We start from the raw sequence: 19,295 nt of genomic DNA, 5'->3' as shown, positions 1-19,295 counted from the left end.
TTTATTTTTATCCATCAATAATTTTATTTGTATTTTTAGGATTGTATCGGAGCAATTGATGGAACACATATTCCTGCTATGGTAGTAGGAAATGAAAGTGCTAGTTATCGAAATAGAAAAGGAATCTTATCCCAAAATATTTTAGCTGCATGCAATTTCGATTTGCAATTCATATATGTCCTTACTGGTTGGGAAGGTTCAGCTCATGATGCAAAAGTGTTAAATGATGCTCTGACTAGAAGTAACAATAGATTTGAAGTCCCCGAAGGTACATACATTATTCCATACCAAAAGATGTTATGTATGTTTAAGATACATTATTTTATTTATAATCTTATGTTTTTTTATTTAAATTGTACTTTATAAATATTTCAGGAAAATTTTATCTGGCTGACTGTGGATATGCCAACCGAAAAAAATTCCTAAATCCATTTCGAAGTACCCGATATCATATAAAGGAATTTACTGGAGGAGATAGTGATCCCAAAAATAAAGAAGAATTATTCAACCATCGTCATGCTGGTTTAAGAAACGTCATCGAAAGGATCTTTGGTATTTTCAAATCAAGATTTCTGATCTTTAAATCTGCACCTAGTTTTCCATATAAGACACAAGCAGAACTAGTACTTGCATGTGCTGCATTGCATAACTATCTCCGTCAGAAGTGTCGTTCAGATGAATTTCCTCCAGAAGAAATTACGGACGAACAAAGTGTTACCCAAAGTACTAGTGGTCCTCAATTTCTTGGCACACAAGAACAACAAAGAGAACTTGCTAATGAATGGAGAACAACAATTGCTTCAAATATGTGGAATGATGCTATTATTAGTGGATCTCAACGGTGATATGCGCATAAAGTAAGTTATAACTCTTTCTTTGTCTAAATATTTATGGTTGACAATGACACTGATATATCACAATGTGTTACTTGGTTGATATGTGTGAGATGATTTATTGCATTGTTGGCAGGACGTATAAGAAGACACTCACAATGAAGCTACGTTGTTTCGAAGTGAAATGGTTGTAAACTTTTATTTTGGATTTTTAGGAAAATGAGACTTGGACTTTTGTTTGAATTCTCCAATCTATTATAAGAACGTTCTAAATTTATAATCATATTTACAAATTTCTCATTACATGCGTATATTTCTTTATATCATATAAGTAGTTTTATTGGTATATCCCTATTATATGTGTATTTAATATAAATCTAACAACCGAACAAAACTCTCTAAATTCCACTACATTTTTAAATCCTCAAAACCTTCTCAAACCCCAACTCCAAAATGAGAATGCTTAATTGGAGAAATTAAACTAGAGAACAGCGTTACTTGGGGAGAAAGCTGCTGCTACTCGCTCACCCAACCAAGCAAAAAACTGCGTATTATATTTTCCCCAAATCCTTGACTCGAACTTTTCGGTATCTTAATGCCGGAGGAGCCGATTTTCGGCTGGAACAGCAGCGGTGGACGAAATCTCCACCGGAGAAAGCTTCTCGCCGGTGAAAAAGTAGAGGTAAACCACGCATTGATCCTCTGACTACTCCGTTTCGGTCAACGATGTGTCGTTTGATTCTAGGGGGTTTTAGGGTTTTTCGATTTTGATGAATTTCGGGTTGTTTCGAAGGTTTATTGATGTTTCCTTTCCCGTTTTGAGTTTGATCGTGGAGCCCCTAGTTGCTGCATTATCCGATTCTTCATTGTAAATCCGTTTCTGGGTTGCGACACTTTTCTCCGTCTCCCTAAATGTTTCTAGTCTTATGCACAAACAATAAAGTAGACTTAAGAGTTTCTCATGTATATTGCTTTTTTTGGGGAGTTTAATTTTTAATTTCTCATTTGTTTGGTGTTATTTAGGTAAGAAGTGTTGAAGAAGGGTTTCTCGGTTCTTGGTATTCGGCAACTGTTCTTTCCTCCAAAAAGCGACGCCTCCGTAGCATCAGATACAATCACATCCTCTCTGATGATGCTACTGATTATCTTGTGGAGACTGTTGATGTTTCCGAGGTAGTGGAAGGGCTGAGCTCTTCTTCTGGTAGTCTACGTGGAAGTTTAAGACCTGTGCCGCCGAAGCTAGAAGTTGATCGATTCAGCCTTGTGTATGGACTCTGTGTTGATGTATTGATCAATGAAGCTTGGTGGGAAGGTGTGATATTTGACCACGAAAACGGTTCTCAGAAAAGGAGTGTCTTTTTCCCTGATTTGGGTGACGAAACTGATGCTGATCTTCAATCTTTGCGTGTTACTCAGGACTGGGATGAGGTTACAGAGGCTTGGGAGTGTCGTGGGAGATGGATGTTTCTTCAGTTGATTGAGAAATATGAGGAGGATAACTATCTTCCGGTTTCGGTAAAGCAGCTTTGGTATGACATACGGGTCAGAGTTGGTTTTGCGAGGATCAGGGAATGGACTTGCTCTATTAGGCATTTATGGGAAGATTTGATGGTGGAGGTGATTGAGGACAATCTGAAAATCACTATAAATCAGTTTCTTCGTGATAATGATGCTGAAAGATATCCACTCCATGAGTTCGAGCTAGTTAAAGAAGCTTCTCAAGACCTATGCTTGTCCAAGTGGCGTGGAAGTGGAAGTGATTGCTCCACAAGAACAACAGTTTTTCTCCAATGACAAAGATCACAGATGCATGTCCATGCCTGGCTTAGCTTCTCTGTCTGGCATAAGGTCGGAGGAAAGTTACATCAATGGGGTAACAGAACTTTCCAGCCAAAAATCTACTTCCGACCATATCAAGTTGATACTACCCGATAAACTTAGAACCTGGCAATTTTTTTATTGTGTTGTTAAATCATGCCCACAAGCCGTGTCGAGCTATATTAGGGCACCGTTACAGATAGTGGCCTTCCATGTTAGGAAGCATCTTAAGTATATGGGATGGACCATAGAACAAACTGTGGATGAAGGTGGAAGGCATAGGTTTCGCTACCTCTCACCAGATGGAAGGCTAAATGAGAAGTCCCTTCGTCAAATATGTATCATATTGAAACAACGTGATCAGCCCCTGGCTCCTCCGGTGGTGGCTAAGCCTCTTTCTCTGCCTAGTGAAAACTGGAAGTGTAACACTCGGGAAATGAGGAGCATTGTTTTGGCTTTGCCTGCTTGTAACCGAAATGTCGCTCTTGGTGATGGAAGGAAGTCGCCTGCTGCAACCTTGCTTGAGTGTGGAAGCCAAGGAAAAGAGGAGGTCTTCAATAGAAAAAGCGGTGAATCCTATCCCAGCAACGCCGCCCAGAATCGTAAAAGAGCACTCTATTTTAGGCTGGAGACAAAAACAAAAGCTCAAGGCTTCGAAAGGTTGAGAAGTAAGCGTAAACAGAAACCTAATCTTAGATATCGCTCCAGGGAGAACAAACTGACTGTAGGTTCGCGAGATGTCAATCTGAGCAGGACGAGGGGGCAAACTTCAAGAGTACTAACAGATATCAAGAATCGAGTAACTGGTCGTGGTAAACCCCGTGTGTCACGATCAAGCAAGAGATTGCAGCGGGTAATGACTCCCACTTCCAGAAATCAAAGTCCACGCACTGTTCTTTCCTGGCTCATCGATAACAATGTGATTCTACCAAGAGAAAATATACGATGACGTAACCAAAAGGATCACACTGTGAGAAAACATGGAAAACTAACTCGTGCGGGTATAAAATGCAGTTGTTGCCGTAGAATTTTCTCCATAAGTGGCTTTGAGGCTCATGCTAATGGTGGATCCTGCAGAACGGCAGCCAACATCTTCCTGGACGATGGAAGATCTCTTTTGGAATGCCAAGTGGAAGAAAGAAAGGAAGCACAACCACCTAATCTTCTGAAGATAAAATTGCGTCATGGGGAGAACGACATAGTTTGTTCCGTTTGTCATTATGGAGGGAAGCTGATTCTTTGCGATGGATGTCCATCCGCTTTCCATGCAACTTGTCTTGGGCTGGAGGTTCACCAATTTTCACTAAAACCGTAATAGAAATATACAGCTTTTACTCGTGGTTTTTTAACACGTTCTCGTTGGAAATTTTGTAGGATGTTCCAGACGGTGACTGGTTCTGCGCATCATGTTGTTGTGAAGCCTGTGGACTATTTATTGCCAAGAATACTAGCAAGTATGCTAAAGATAATATACTTATCAGCTGCAAGCAGTGTGAACGTAAATGTACGTAATTCTTCCTCATGCTCTTACGAAGGGTCAACAAAATATTTGAATAATATGTTTTTTTATGTGGTTCATACAGATCACCCTAGCTGTCTGCAGGATTCATTGAATACATTCTTGGCAGAAAAGTGGTTTTGCAGCAAGGACTGCGAAGAGGTACGTCAGTCCAGACCCCATTTTCAATTGGCGTTTGTTAACAGCCATCAGAAAATTAACTAAGCAGCTAAAGTAAGTAACTGCAGCAATTAGGATATATACAGCATTGCTCTAACGAAAAAAATAATTCAATTCAGATATTTGTAAATCTCCGTGAGCTTATTGGGAAACCGAGAGAGGTGTGCTTGAAGAAGAAATTAACTTGGAGACTGGTGCAGTCCTTGGAACAAGATACATTTGGGACTGACGCTTCTAAAATTGAAGCCGTGGCAGAAACCCACTGCAAGCTCAGTGTAGCTCTTGACGTGATGCATGAACTTTTCGAGCCTGTGAAAAGACGTCATTCTGGTGGAGATCTTGCTGAAGATGTTATTTTTAGCAGATGGTAAGAGACAAACAAAGAATACCATAAACTATTTCATGTAAAAGTCTTCTGTTGCATTATTTTGCATCAGACCCTATAACACTGAGAAAACTGCAGGTCAAAATATAAACGTTTGAACTTCAGTGGATTTTACACGGTACTTCTAGAAAGGAACGACGAACTGATTACTGTGGCTACTGTCAGGTAGGCTTCATTAAGCATTAATTGTTTGTTAAGATTGCAGAAACTCTAGAATTTGGCCCTAAATTGAACTGTTAGCCTGACTTGTTCTCTTTTGTTCCCTTGTCAGGATTCTGGGGAAAAAGGTTGCAGAAATGCCCTTCATTGGTACTAGATTCCAGCATCGCCAGCATGGCATGTGCCGAGTTTTCATGGATGAACTCGAAAAGATATTTTACTATTGAGAACTTCACTTTTCCTCCAGCTCAAGAAGCTTAGTTTCCTTAGCTGTTCTCTTGAAAATTGTGTGTTCTCCAGGTGCTCATTGACTTGGGAGTTGAGAGACTGGTCCTGCCTGCAGTTCGGTGCGTACTGGACACATGGATCAACTCATTTGGGTTTTCAAAAGTGATAATTCCCGAAAAGAAAAACTTTCTGCAGTTTACTTTCTTGGAATTTGGACGAACAATATTGTGCCAAAAGATACTGATCATGAGCAGTGTGTCACATCCACCTCCAAGTACAAGTACAGGTTAATTCCCCATGTTATCTTCTATGTTACAGAATCTAAACCGTCAATCATCTTAAGTAAGATTTAAAAATTGAGATCATCATTTATTATGCAGTGTTTCTTGGTGAAACAAACTGTGACATCATCACGATTGAAGACAAATACATGAGGCAGAACAGAACATGAGGATCGAAGACATTTCTGCATCTGATGATAGATCAGAAGTTCATCAGGCAGAAAAGCACCTCGAGGAATCTAGCTCTACTAAAAATACCCCGGAGTATGTTGTTCAAAACCTTCCCTCCTTTCATTAACTTATCCAAAAACACCAATAACGAGAGAAAAAAAAAATGAAGATGAGTTACATTAGTCCTGGGAATTAGCCAAGATAGAAGACTTGGAATAGAACTCTAGAGGTTAAAAATAAGGGTACATGAAAGTAAGGATCCTTAACAAACTTGGTGGTATTGGTGCGCCTTTGATGCTTTACATGGCTTTGTGATATAATTGATATCTAGAGTAGATCCATAAGTTTATAAGATGACTGATAGAAATTTAGAAACAAGGTTCAAGAGATCTCGGCTATTTTTGGCAACTAGTTGAGTCCAAAGACTTTTAGGCTGGTGAATCTTATCAGTTTTTCTTAGCTTCATACAAATATTCTTTTAATCTATGTTTTGTCGTTTATTCAGGGAAATAAAAACACAGGAAGAAAGATTGGTGAAGGAGAACCGAATCCTAAAGTGTTACACACGAAGAATGTTAAAATGTAGAAGGCTAACATGAAGAAGTAAATATGAAAACTCCAAGGAGAGCACGCACGGTTAGATATTTTGTTTCCACAAGTTATGTTCAGAACCTTCGGGCAGGCAAGAAAAGGTTGCGATTTTAAGGTTGGTGTTTGGGGTGCTTGAGCCTGAAACAACCTTTGTATCTAAATAAAATAAAAGGAAAGGAAGGAACAAATGCTTACCTCTATCTGACACTTGATTTGTTCTTCCATTGGTTTTTGTTGATGTATGAAGTTGGAAAGAGGAAGCAAAGTATTATTTTCCTTTGTGGATCATATGTTCATCTAAAAGAAGATATACTATAATTTATTGCAAGCATGTTATCGTTAGATGCGTTTATAAATCTAACTAGTCAGTTGTGGACATGTAAAACAAAAGATGTCCCGTTTAATCCTCAAGTAGAAACTTTTGAAGTTTTTAATTTATACATTAAACTTTAAAACTGTAATTTTACCCCAAAGAAAAACTTTTAAAACTGGATACCTTTAGTATTTTCGATTTTATAGAAAATTAGTTTATCATCATTTTAAGAATAAAGATATTAATATTTGAATCAAATAAATTCTAGAAAATTATAAAAATCCTAAACATTAAAAAGGAACTGAAAAAGTTAGGAAAAGTAATCCTTCAGCCCTAAAAAAACCTTTATTTATAAATAGTTCGATATCTCTTAAAGGTTATATTTGAATATTTAAAATTTATTCACCGAATAATAATAATAATTTGAAAATTTGTAAAATATTTACAGAAGCAAGAGGACCCACGTGAGCACGCACCCAGAAGGCCATACCCATTTGCACAGAGATAAATGAATCCAAAAACACTTCCATAAGATATTTTTTATTTTCTCTCCTCAATTATTATTTACAGACTTTTTTTTCTCTCTAGTGTTCTCACAAAATCCTCCATTGTTTTGTTTCCGTTAAAAGCAAAGAGATGAATGTTCTTCATCACATCTCACTCTCGGCCATTGTCTTCCTTCTTCCACTACTGCTCCAGCAAGAGCCATCTTCTTCCGCCATTATACTGAGCTTAAAGAAACGCCATGGGAGCAGCGGCAGCAGCAGCAGTGGCAACCAATACAGCTCAAGCAGACCGTCTTCTTTCCAAGGGAACAGAAGCACGTGCTCTCTCTTCATGGGCACGTGGGTCCATGACGACTCGTATCCTCTCTACAAACCGGCGGATTGTCCCGCCGTCGTGGAGGGTGAGTTCGATTGTCTGATGTACGGACGTCCTGACTCTAACTACCTCAAGTATCGATGGCAACCCCAGAATTGCAACTTGCCCACGTATGTTTACTCCTTCTTGGGTTTCTGTAAAGTTTGCTCCTTTGAGTTCGATTTCATCTGGAATCTGAGCTTTTGGCAAACCCATTTGGTAAAGTTCGTATCTTCAAGATTTTCTGATGGTTGTACAAATGGGATTTAGGTTCAATGGTGCTGAGTTTCTGTTGAGGATGAAGGGGAAGAACATAATGTTTGCTGGTGATTCGTTGGGGAAGAATCAATGGGAGTCGTTGATCTGTCTCATTATGTCATCTGCACCGTCCACTCGTACTCAGATGACCAGAGGCCTCCCTCTCTCCACCTTCAGATTCTTGGTACATACTTGTTTTTCTTTCTCTTTGTATTTTCTTGTATGAAGAAATCAAGTTCTGTAAGAAGCTGTGTCTTTTGGATGTAGGATTATGGGATAACGATGTCGTTTTACAAAGCTCCGTTCTTGGTGGACATAGACGCTGTTCAAGGCAAGCGAGTGTTGAAGCTTGAGGAGATCTCTGGCAATGCTAACGCTTGGCATGACGCTGATCTTCTCATCTTCAACACTGGTCACTGGTGGAGCCACACCGGGTCTCAGCAAGGGTTAGTTTATCATTTCCAGTTATTTTGATTGTTTTTGGAAATGCGAAAATATTGTCTTGATTCACCTCTCTCATTCTGGAAACACACAGATGGGACTTGATTCAATCAGGCAATTCTTATTACCAAGACATGGACCGCTTCGTTGCAATGGAGAAAGCTCTTCGTACTTGGGCTTATTGGGTCGAAACACATGTGGATAGATCCAGAACTCAAGTCTTCTTCCTCTCCATTTCTCCAACGCATGACAAGTAACACTCTCCCCCCTCTCTCTCTCTCTTAACTCAAAAGTTGTCGAAGAGAATGTCCTAAAATCACTTGTGTGTATATGTTTTTTGTTTGATCAGCCCGAGTGACTGGGCAGCATCATCGTCTTCGGGATCCAAGAACTGCTACGGAGAGACAGATCCGATCACAGGATCTGCTTATCCAGTGAGCCCCTACACAGATCAGCTAAGATCAGTGATTGTTGAAGTGCTTCACGGGATGCACAATCCGGCATTACTTCTTGACATCACGCTCCTCTCTTCCCTCAGGAAAGACGGACACCCTTCTGTCTACAGCGGTCTTGTTAGCGGTTCACAGCTGGCCAAGCCAGGCCAGTCAGATTGTAGCCATTGGTGCTTGCCTGGTCTCCCTGATACATGGAATCAGTTGTTGTATACCATTCTCTTCTACTAGCGTTTTACTTTTACTATTATCTTCTTCTATCAATTTATTCGAGTAGGAATATTTCTAACGCATTCGAGGAAAATCCCAAGTTTACGGATGCATTCAATTGTAGAAACTTTGAGGCAAAATTTTCATTCTAATGATTTATAATTTTTATCACATGCAACAAATGTAGAGTTCTTGTCTGTTTAGTTAGCCGGAACGACAGTTTATCATTTTGTTTTTGTTGGCTGTTTGATTAGCCATAAAGAAAATGTTGTACTACCAAATTAATAAACAGAAATAAATGGCACAAAGATTTAATGTAGTTATCAACTTGGTTACATTCACCGGCAAGAATTCATTCTCCCTCCGTTCCTGAAAAAAGGCTGTTTTAGAATTTTCACACTTTTTTGCTGTTCCAAAAAAAAAAAAAAGAATTTTCACACATTTTAACAAAACATATTAAAACTTAGCTATAAATGCATAGTTTTTTATAATTTTATATTTTCTATATTTTTAAACCAATAAGATTTAAGAAATGCAATTAATGTTTTTGAACTTCACAATTTTTCATTATTAGTTGATAAAAATTACATTGGAAATATAAAATATGTATCTTTTTGAAACAAAAGTTTTCTTTAGAATGTGGATCTTTCGAGAACGGATGGAGTATTAAATAACAATTGAAAGTATATATTCGGACATTAAAAGAGTACAAATATATAGAAAAAATCATAAAGCTAACGGATTTGCAAGTTAAGTCCAATCTATCTATACTATTATTTAGAAATAAATTTTCGCATTCGAAATATCGTTAAAATAGATATTACTCTTAATAAATAATTAAAAAACTAATATAATATATTCAAAAAGATAAACTCAATAAACAATAATCAAGATAATTATCTAGAAAATATTATGTATTATTTTATTATCCAAAAATATTTTATTATAGAATTTAATTTTATTTAAACAATATAAATCAATCCATATTTGTAGTGTATATATAAAATGATTATGTCTGTACATTCGGGCAAACTATTTAGTAAATATAATTTTTTTTTGTCATCTACCTATTTATCTATACCAAATTCTCGTCAAACGAGCTGATTCTCCAAAGACTATCTCCGTCTGTCCATATATGATCTATAAAAGAGAAAATAAATCATATGATTCTTGCCTCTTTCGATAGTGAGTTTGTCTAGTCGTTTATACTCTTAGGAATGTGAATCAGGCTCATGTCTTCAAAAACTTCTTATAGTCTCTCGAACATATAATTCTCCTACGTGAATGTTGGCTAATCCATCGGATTCACAGTCATGTCAGGTCTGAGCTGTCCGTTTCTAACCGGATTGAGGTTATCTTTATGTTTCTCATGCATAAAGTTGTCCAAAGTAAATTTTCTATCTCAGTATTCAAGGTTGAGAAGCTTTTGTCACATACAAATAATTCAAAAAATCCAGTACCTATTTGATCTTTAAGACTCCATCCTAAGCCACTGACACTGTCAATATCGATCCAAGAAGCATCGATTTGACATATAAAGATTCGAGGTATCTAAGCGAATATTGTATCAACCTTTGTAATATCTAAGCGAATATTGTATCAACCTTTGTAATAAGACTATACGAGGTTACTCATGATCCTATATCGCTTCTTTTTTTGGTTGGCTTTTCTCCAGCATTCTGGCTCTATAGAGGTAAAAGTGTCATTTAAAGAAATAAATTTCCCACTAGTTGATAATCCGCGCTCATGCACGAAGTGAATTTTAGTTACTAACGATCGCTGCATGTTAACTTTGTTCTTTCTAAAACAATTACATCGTGTCATAAGTCCAAAAAGTATTACATGTTGTGGACATATACTATAATGATGATGCGTATCAGGCCAAGGTGTTGATAAACTAGTTTCATAAAATCTCAATTAATTTAAACGTTGGGACTGAAACAATACATAAGAAAAATTCATCTATGATCCACTCTTTGACCAGATATATAAAGAACAAACATTGAAAGTGCTTATTTGCAATGGAAAAGGGAATTGGGGTTTTGGTTGATCTCAGACTTCTTTGACTCTCCAGTCTTCACGGGTGATTTCTTGTTTAAATCTACAATATTTGTGCTTACGATAGTGTTTCTGTTAACTCACATATGTTTTGTTTGTGTTTTAATTTCACGCAAGCTTTCTCGGAAAATATGAAATTCGATCGATTGAGAGAAAATTCCAATTGTAATACATCAACAGAGATATGTGCATTGCGCGAAATGAACATTATGTATACAAATTATTTTTACATATTTTTACATATTTTGTGTTCCTTTATCGTATTATTAAGAAATATATATATTGAATAATTAAAAAGCGAATAAAAATTATGTATATAATTAAACTGGAATTAGCACATAAATTAAATTAAATAAATCAAAGCATTCATTTTATTTATTTTATATGGTATATAATTAAATTTAAATGATATTGACAAAGACGTATATCATATTTTAATATGAATATTTAATTGAAATTGATTTTATTAACATTTTTCTATTTTCTTTAACAAAAAAAATCATTAATCACAAAATTTTCAATGTGAGATTTTTTTTATTGTTTTAGTAACTTATAATCGTTTTAAAAATTCAATGCAGATTTAAAAAAATTAAAATATTCAGGTCGCAATACCTATTCAGTGAAATTTCGAAATTAGCATATATGTATTTTTATATGATATATAGTTTAATTTAAGTGATATTAAGGTATATAAATATATATTTAATCTGAATATCTTTTGAATGATACTTCATATTCATATGATTTTAGATCATTTGTATCTTTTTATAACAAAAAAATAAAATCATTGTTCACAAATTTTTTATTGTAAGAATTTTAATGATTTTAGTAATTTATAGTCGTTTTAAAAAATTTAAAATATACCATATAAGAAAAAATCTAGATTTTTTTATGGTTAATGTGATTGTTTAATTTTTTAATAATATAAATTAAAACAAATGATTTATCATATATTTATTATTCAAAATCATTAATTGTCATATATATGTTAATCATATTTGAGATAATTTCGTTACTTTTATTTAAGGAAAGAAAAGATAATATCTTTTTATTCACTAATAATCAAAATGATAGTTAATTTAATAAAAAAAATATAATATATATTTAAATGGACCAACACATTTTTCTAAAGATTTTGAAAATCATCGGCTACACTTAATAGTTGTAATGTTCCATGATTAATACATAAGGGAATAAAAATTTTGTCATTTTTTTTTATTTTTCAGATATATCAATGGCTCCGTGAAAATATATCTAATCGTGGTTTCAGTAAAATTATCTTCTTCTTTTTTTCAAAACAGAAAATTCACGTTTTTTTGATGTATATGATATTCTAGTAAATATAGTTACGCTTAGAGTTATAGCTCTATATGTATATAGGAACCAATAGTCGAAATTTTTTGACGAGTCGTAATAGATTCAAAACATATAAATAAACCAATAGTAGTTGGGCTTGAAATAATTAATTTATAGGGATTGTTAGTAACACACTTAAATGGGCCTACGGAGAAGCCTTTTAGGGTTTTGCAGATACTTATCCTCAGCCGTTCATCAACTTTCCCAAGACACGCATCTCCACCGTCGATCCCGCCAAAACCCCTCTTTATAGATGGAATCGATTCAGACTCTCTTTGTATCAGTAGTCGATATTTCCTAGGGTTTTAGCAGCGGCAGTCGAAACCTAATGAAATATTCTTTGTTGTCATGTTCTGGGCTTTCTCTTTGTTAGAAGATGTGAAACTCGTTTTTGTTTTTCTAGATTTGGCTTCATCAGATAGTCTATGCGGATTTTTCCGTTCCCATACGATTCGTTCCCTTGAAGCAATACCAATCGTGTTGCCTTTTGTCTTTTATACATTCTCCCTAAGCACCAATACTGTTAATTCAAGTTTGATGCTACTGATTAGTGAGAATAACTTGAGCAACTACATGTCTTTGATTTTTACATCTGTTTGTTTTTATAGATGTATGTTTGTGTTGGGAAGAACAGTGATGAGTCAATTTACAGACCTGTAATGACAGCGGTAATGATCGCACTTCATTATGAACATCTAAGGGACTGAGTTGTTCCCTTTTCCTCAATTTTTGATTTTTGATTTTTTTTTATGTTTTGGATTGTGCTTCATCAGATAGTCGATGTGGATTTGCCCGTTCCCATCTGATTCGTTCCCTTGAAGCAATATCAATCGTGCTGCTCTCGTTATTCTAATATCCTCCTTAATCAATTAAAAGCATCAATACTGTTAATTCTAGTTTTGATGCCGATTTGGGAGCATAACTTGAGTGACTACATATCTCGTCTGTGTGTTTGTCTGTTTTTGTATTTCGGGAGAACAGTGATGAGTCAATTTACAGACCTGTAATGATTGCGGTAATGATCGCATTTCATTATGAACATCTAAGGGACTGAGTTCTTATTACCTAGAATCCAATTAAAAAAAAAAATCATGCTGTATGATTTGTTTATTGAGATATTAAGAAGGATTTCAATTATAATTTGGTTGTGGATGATGAGTACAAATATCAAAAAACAGTTATCCCTGTCTGAGGATTTATTCCTTTTGATGATTGATTTGTAATCTGACACTTAGAACACATCTATGTCAGTATTATAGTGATGTTGAAATTCTTTTAATACGAAGTGTAAAATTTGTTAATTTTAGTTTGTTATTGTTGGATTGGCTGTTGATACGCAACCTCTCATCCTTAGCAATTTTTGGTTTTGACGTGCGTTTGGAAAACTTCCCCCTCTTTATGTTAGTACTTTTAAATTGGAAGCTGAAATAAACTGATAACCTTTTTATAAAATATATATGGAATATACGATAAACCTCAACTATTGACTTGCGTTGTCAATTTGTTATTCGATTCAAGTAACCTGCTATTTGCACACATCTCTATCCATTATAAATTTATTTTAGTTTATTTTGCAACAATCAATAGTTTATCTACCCAAAACAGAATGGACTTCTAAAGACTGAGTTGTTATCCGGCGTTGAGTGAGCAAGCGTGTTGTGTGCACTAGTCGTTTAAACGATGTTCTATTCATTATCAGGGACGACCTCAAAGATTTCAGTTCATACACCTTTCTTTTTTCTCTATCAGGGTATGTCTATTTTGGGGATATCTCATAACCCAAAAAGGGTATTTACTGGTATGAAATTTGTAGTTGTTGGGTGAACCAGTCGGTGAAACATTGTCATATCCTTATCACATTTCAGTGATTTCAATTCATTCGAACATGAGTCTTTAAAACGTTGTCGACAGGTAACACGTGTCTTTGTAAGCACCATATGTGACGATCATACCGACGGTCCTTTGCCAAGAATGGAACAAGTGGATATATCAATTCAGTTTGAAAAAATATTCAACTCCTTACATTATTGCATTCTGGAATTTATATTCGAATGTGTAACGCGTTTCCGAATCCTATATTTACCGATGGTACCTTCTTAAATAAATGAGTAACAACTTGTATACTTTCAAACACAAGGTACAGTGCTTATCTATATACTGATGCTTTAATGTCAATGTAGAAAGATGTCAGCGTGACGTCAAAAAAAAAAAAAAAGAAAGAAAGATGTCAGCGTAATTTCAAAGTAGTGTATATCCATTTGTAAATAGTCCAAGTCAGACTCAAATTCCTCGATGCACATATATACGCACACACTCACTTTCGCTGATTGATTTGTAATCTGACACTTAAAATGTCAGTTTGATCTATTACTTCTTGACGATTCCTTTGGCTCTAGTCAAGTCGAAATGATTTCAATACGAAGTGTAGAATTTGTTAATTTGAATTTATTATTGTTGGATCAATTGTTGACAGGCAGCCTCTCATCTTGAGCAATCTTTGTCGTTGACGTCTATCTATTGGATAACCCCCACCTCTTTGTGTCAACTTTTAAATTGGAAGCTGAAATAAACTGATAACCTTTTGATAAAATATACAAAAAGGTAAAACAAACAAGATGGAATATAAGATAAAACTCGACTATAGACTTGCGTTGTCATTTGATTCAAGTAACCTGCTATTTGCACACATCTTATAAATTATTTTTGTTTATTTTGCAACTATTAGTAGTTTCTCTACCACAAAGCAGAATGGACTTATAAAGGCTGAGTTGTTGGATATGTGTCCGCCATGGTTGAGCGACCAAGCGTGTTATTTGCACTAGTCGTTGAAACGATGTTCTTGTCATTATCACATCTCGAAGATTTCAGTTCACCAGTGCATTTTTTGTCGGACGAGTTTTCTCGATTACAAGATCGAGTTCTCAAAAATAAATAAATGCTTACAGATATAGATAAAGTTTGTATCAGCGTATGTCTATTTTAAGAATATCTTATAACCCAAAAAGAGTATTCATTCACTGGTATCCAAGTTTTAGTTGTTGGGTGCACCGTGCACCGTGCACCGTGCACGAGTCGTTGAAACAATGTCACATCGCTACCACACTTCAAATGGTTCCATTTCATTCAAACGTGCCTTTTCTTTCAGTGTCTGCCAAAAATATAACTTGGCTGATATCAAAATATAGTTTATACTTTATATCTTTTGAACGTTATCGACATTACTACGTGTCTTTGTAAGTACCATATGTGAAGATCATAGCAACGGTCCTTTAACGAGAAGGTAACAAGTGGATACATTATTGCATTCTGGAATTTATATTTGAATGTGGAACACGTTTCCAAATCCTATTACCGATGGTACCGTCTTAAATAATATGTTCTGTACTTTCAAACACAAGGTACAATGCTTGTGTATAAACCGACACTTTAATGTCAATGTAGGAAGACGTCAGCGTAATTTCAAAGCAGTGTATATCCATTTGTAAATAATCCAAGTCAGACTCAAAGTCCTTCCTCCATGCATATATAAAAACACACTTACAGTTTTTGTCATACTACCAAAGATACCACAAATAAATAAACAACACAACACTCATGGTGATCGACTTTAGCACTTCAAAAATCTCTACTTCTTCTACTTCCTCTTGGTGGCTTAGAGGCAAGGTCATAGGCAGAGGCTGCTTCGGCACCGTTAACGTCGCCGTCAACAAATCTAAGGGAGATCATATCTTCGCCGTCAAATCTGTTGATCGTGCCACTTGTATCCCTCCTCAGCTCGACTCGTTGGAAAACGAAATTCGTATCCTCCGCTCTGTTTCGTCACCACACATCGTGAAGTTCCTTGGCGATGACGTGACCCGAGAAGGAACCGGGTTGTTCCGTAACCTTCATCTTGAGTACATGCCACGTGGAACTCTCGCTGATGCTGCCGGTCAAGATCTTGAAGAACATATTATCCGACGGTTCACGTGGTGCTTGGTCTCTGCGTTGAAGGACGTCCACACGTGCGGCTTCGTTCACTGCGATGTGAAGGCGAGAAACGTTCTACTTGGAGAAGAACCGGGTTCTGCTAAGCTCTCCGATTTCGGTTCCGGTTTAGAAATTCGAACCGGAAATCGAACCCGGTGCGAATCTCATATGCAGCCACGTGGTAGTCCTCTGTGGATGGCGCCGGAGGTAATTCGCGGCGAATGTCAAGGCCCTGAGAGCGACGTGTGGTCTCTTGGCTGTACGATCATCGAGATGGCCACCGGAAAACCGCCGTGGATTGACGACGGCGCTGAAACGCTGAGAACGATCGGATCCTCCGACGAGTTACCGAAATTTCCGGCGAGGTTATCGGAAACCGGCCGGGACTTTCTGGAAAAATGTTTGAGGAGAGATGCGAGTGAGCGATGGAGCTGCGACCAGCTGTTGCAACATCCTTTCCTCTCGTATTCCGATTGGTCGGAATCTCCGCGGCATGTATTCGACTGGGTCGACTCGGTGTTCGAGGAAGAAGCAGCGGTGAGTGAGCCAGTGTCCGAGTCGAGTTCAAGTTTCGCCAGGGAGAGGATCGTTACTTTGGCGACGAGCAGAGGGGTAATCTGGGAATCTGATGGTTGGTTGGTGGTTAGAGGCTTGGAGACACGTCAGCTTGTTCCTGATTCTTCATGTACGGAACTCGTAACGGTGAGGAATCAGACAAGTTCATCGTATGGTTATCAGCCAACGTGGCAAATAGTTAAAGTGAAGATGATACTTTGCCCAAACAAAATTAGATATCTGTGGTGGCAGTGTTGTAAATACGTGAAAGCCAAACGTACGGACGTGAATGCACCGCCGCAATGGTGCGGTTGTGGTGTGCCTCAAAACATGGCCGACCTGGCGATAATAGTCGTATGTAGCACATTGTTGTACATGTATTGTGCCCAAATGTTCATAAATAAAATCTTCTATGTTGGCAATTTTTGTTCTCTATAACCTACGCTCAGTGGCCAGAGCTAGAAAATTTTGTTAGGAGGGTCAATTTATAATCCAACATATATTATAGGGGTCAATTAACTAAATCTACACTATTTTCTCGGTTTTTTTCAAAGAAATAAACATGTAAATTATGTCTATTAAAAAATTCACAAGGATCAACTGACGCACGTGACAACATACTGTCTCCGCTAGGCCTGGGCATTTCGGGTATCGGTTCGGTTCGGTTCGGGTATTTCGGGTTTCGGGTAGTTCGGATAGTAGCTAGAAGATCCATTTAGTACTTGACCTATTTTGGTTATTTAGGGTAAAATATCAAATAATTAAGATGATTTACATAAAAATTTTGGATATTTTGGATTACTTTGGATATTTCGGATAAAACTATCCGGATAGTTTCGGATACTTTCGGGTAGTTTAGATAATTTATAATAATTTAGTTATCCTCAACTATTTTCAAATACTTTTAATAGAATTTTAAATTAAAAATATATATTTAGTGATGTTATATGTATATATAATTAATATTTTTATATATTCGGGTACCCGTTCGGTTCTCGGTTCGGTTCCGGTTCGGTTCGGTTTAATTCGGATATAAAAATATAGGAACCGTTCGGGTATTTGAGGGTATTGGTCCGGTTCCGGTTTCGGGTATTTCGGTTCGGTTCCGGTTCGGTTCTTCGGTTCCGGTTATTTTGCCCAGGCCTAGTCTCCGCCACTGCCTACACTGCCACACGAAAAGAGTTCTGATCCAAGCTATGATATAGTACCAACATTAATATACATAAAACATTATGCCTATATATATGGTTATTAGAAAGAAGCAAAAATCTTAAAGTTATAGTAAAAAAAAAAAAAAAAAAGTCTCATGACTTGGTACATAGATAGAATGAGTGCTGGTTTCAGTGAGAAATGACTCTCTCAGACACAACTCCCCATGCATAGTTGACATGAGTTTACCCAGCGGTTCCCTACCAAGTAACATCACATCATCTTACCCCTTCTGGCTACTACTACACACTGGTTTCTTTATTACTCCTTAGTGAAAACCCTAGTTCTATACCTAAACAAGTTTCCTCCAAACAGAAAAATTTCAAATCTTCAAAATCTCCACACTTCAATCGACTTTAAATCTGAAGAACCTCCCCCATAGCTTGATTCCTTACCATCCATGCACCAAAGATCTGCTCAGACAACACCACAGCCCCTCTACTACATTCTCGTAACCACATCCACAAACCTGCTACTTCTCGGAGTCGACGGCTCACTCCTCCAGAAGCTACTTTCTACAACTGAAACTACATCTTAAGCACCTCGCACACCATTCCCCCGGCGGTGTTGACTAGCGAGCCTTGTTCCCAACAAGGCAGTGATGGCACGCCGTTTCTCTGAAGCAGAAAAAGGAAAAGACATTATGGAGCCGCTAGACCCATCAATCAAAAGAATCAAAGCCCCCAGCCTGGACACCTTGGCTTTAATCAAAGAAAACACCCTTACTTTAATAGGGAGACTAACAAACCCACAAGAACACAGAGGATGTAGGCGCTGCTCCCTTCCCTTCCTCGAAAGTGGAACCTGCAAGGTAGACCTTTTGTCTCAGATCTAGGAAATAATTGTTTCTAGTACAAATTTGAGAGAGAAGATGATCTACAGAAAGTGCTCGACAACAGGCCTTACCACTTCGCTTATTGGATGGTGATTATCCAAAAATGGGAGCCAGTTATCTCGTCGTCCTTTCCGTCTCAGATCCCGTTCTCCGTATTAAAGGACTCCCACTCCACTACTGGCATGAGGACATGATATGCAACATATGGATGAATTGGGATCTCGGGAAAACCATGAACTTACAAAGACGACTGCAAGAGTAAGAGTCCTAATCGATGGGCTCAAACCATTGGTGAAAACTTCTATTATTGAGTATGAATCATGGGAGGAAAGTATTATTACCTTGGATTATGAGAGGTTAGAGCTAACTTCTCCACTGTCCCAAGTGCTTCTCACTTTGCCACTCAAGCAACAACTGCCCACTAAAGACGGGGCCAGTGGAACTACAAGACCATCTCAACTCCAACCAAAAACAGACAAATCTTCCCCTCAACAGGTCAGTTACTGAGGCAAGACCGAGAATTGCTAAGGAACCTGGAGTCCAGATTGAAACAACACAAGGACTAGCAAACCTTCCCAAACACAAAAACGACCAATCAGCCAACTCCAACTGCTGGAGAGATAATGGGAAAGGA

The 19,295-nt window shown here is 37.1% G+C and overlaps 4 protein-coding genes across 4 annotated transcripts in view; all 4 read left to right on the top strand.

Annotated features, from left to right (window-relative positions):
* The window catches only part of LOC106315044 (uncharacterized protein At2g29880-like), a 2,105-nt gene extending 1,078 nt beyond the window's left edge, over positions 1 to 1,027 (top strand). Inside the window, exon 3 of the mRNA XM_013752819.1 lies at positions 970 to 1,027. Coding sequence (XP_013608273.1) covers positions 970 to 1,027 — 58 coding nt within the window. The remainder of the gene's footprint in view (positions 1 to 969) is intronic.
* Positions 1,028 to 1,273: 246 nt separating this feature from the next.
* On the top strand, positions 1,274 to 5,647 carry LOC106319509. The gene is given in 10 exon segments (XM_013757857.1): positions 1,274 to 1,515; positions 1,857 to 2,554; positions 2,556 to 3,939; positions 4,026 to 4,155; positions 4,235 to 4,311; positions 4,449 to 4,696; positions 4,793 to 4,879; positions 4,986 to 5,085; positions 5,174 to 5,387; positions 5,482 to 5,647. Coding segments are annotated over 10 exon segments (3,096 nt in total). The 5' UTR covers positions 1,274 to 1,428; the 3' UTR covers positions 5,553 to 5,647.
* A 1,346-nt stretch (positions 5,648 to 6,993) lies between these two features.
* On the top strand, positions 6,994 to 8,852 carry LOC106313661 (protein PMR5). Its single transcript, XM_013751536.1, has 5 exons — positions 6,994 to 7,449; positions 7,589 to 7,760; positions 7,844 to 8,022; positions 8,112 to 8,270; positions 8,367 to 8,852. Exons 1-5 carry the CDS (start codon positions 7,094 to 7,096, stop codon positions 8,698 to 8,700), a joined length of 1,200 nt encoding a protein of 399 aa, XP_013606990.1. The 5' UTR covers positions 6,994 to 7,093; the 3' UTR covers positions 8,701 to 8,852.
* Positions 8,853 to 15,624: 6,772 nt separating this feature from the next.
* Positions 15,625 to 17,055, top strand: LOC106315043 (mitogen-activated protein kinase kinase kinase A-like). Its single transcript, XM_013752818.1, has one exon. It carries the CDS (start codon positions 15,688 to 15,690, stop codon positions 17,053 to 17,055), a length of 1,368 nt encoding a protein of 455 aa, XP_013608272.1. The 5' UTR covers positions 15,625 to 15,687.
* Positions 17,056 to 19,295: the final 2,240 nt, after the last annotated feature.

This window comes from Brassica oleracea, chromosome C9 (genome assembly GCF_000695525.1).
Source record: "Brassica oleracea var. oleracea cultivar TO1000 chromosome C9, BOL, whole genome shotgun sequence".
NCBI classification, from domain to species: Eukaryota; Viridiplantae; Streptophyta; class Magnoliopsida; order Brassicales; family Brassicaceae; genus Brassica; species Brassica oleracea.
The sequence above is the reverse complement of the archived record's forward strand: the minus strand, read 5'-3'. Positions and strand labels throughout refer to the sequence as shown.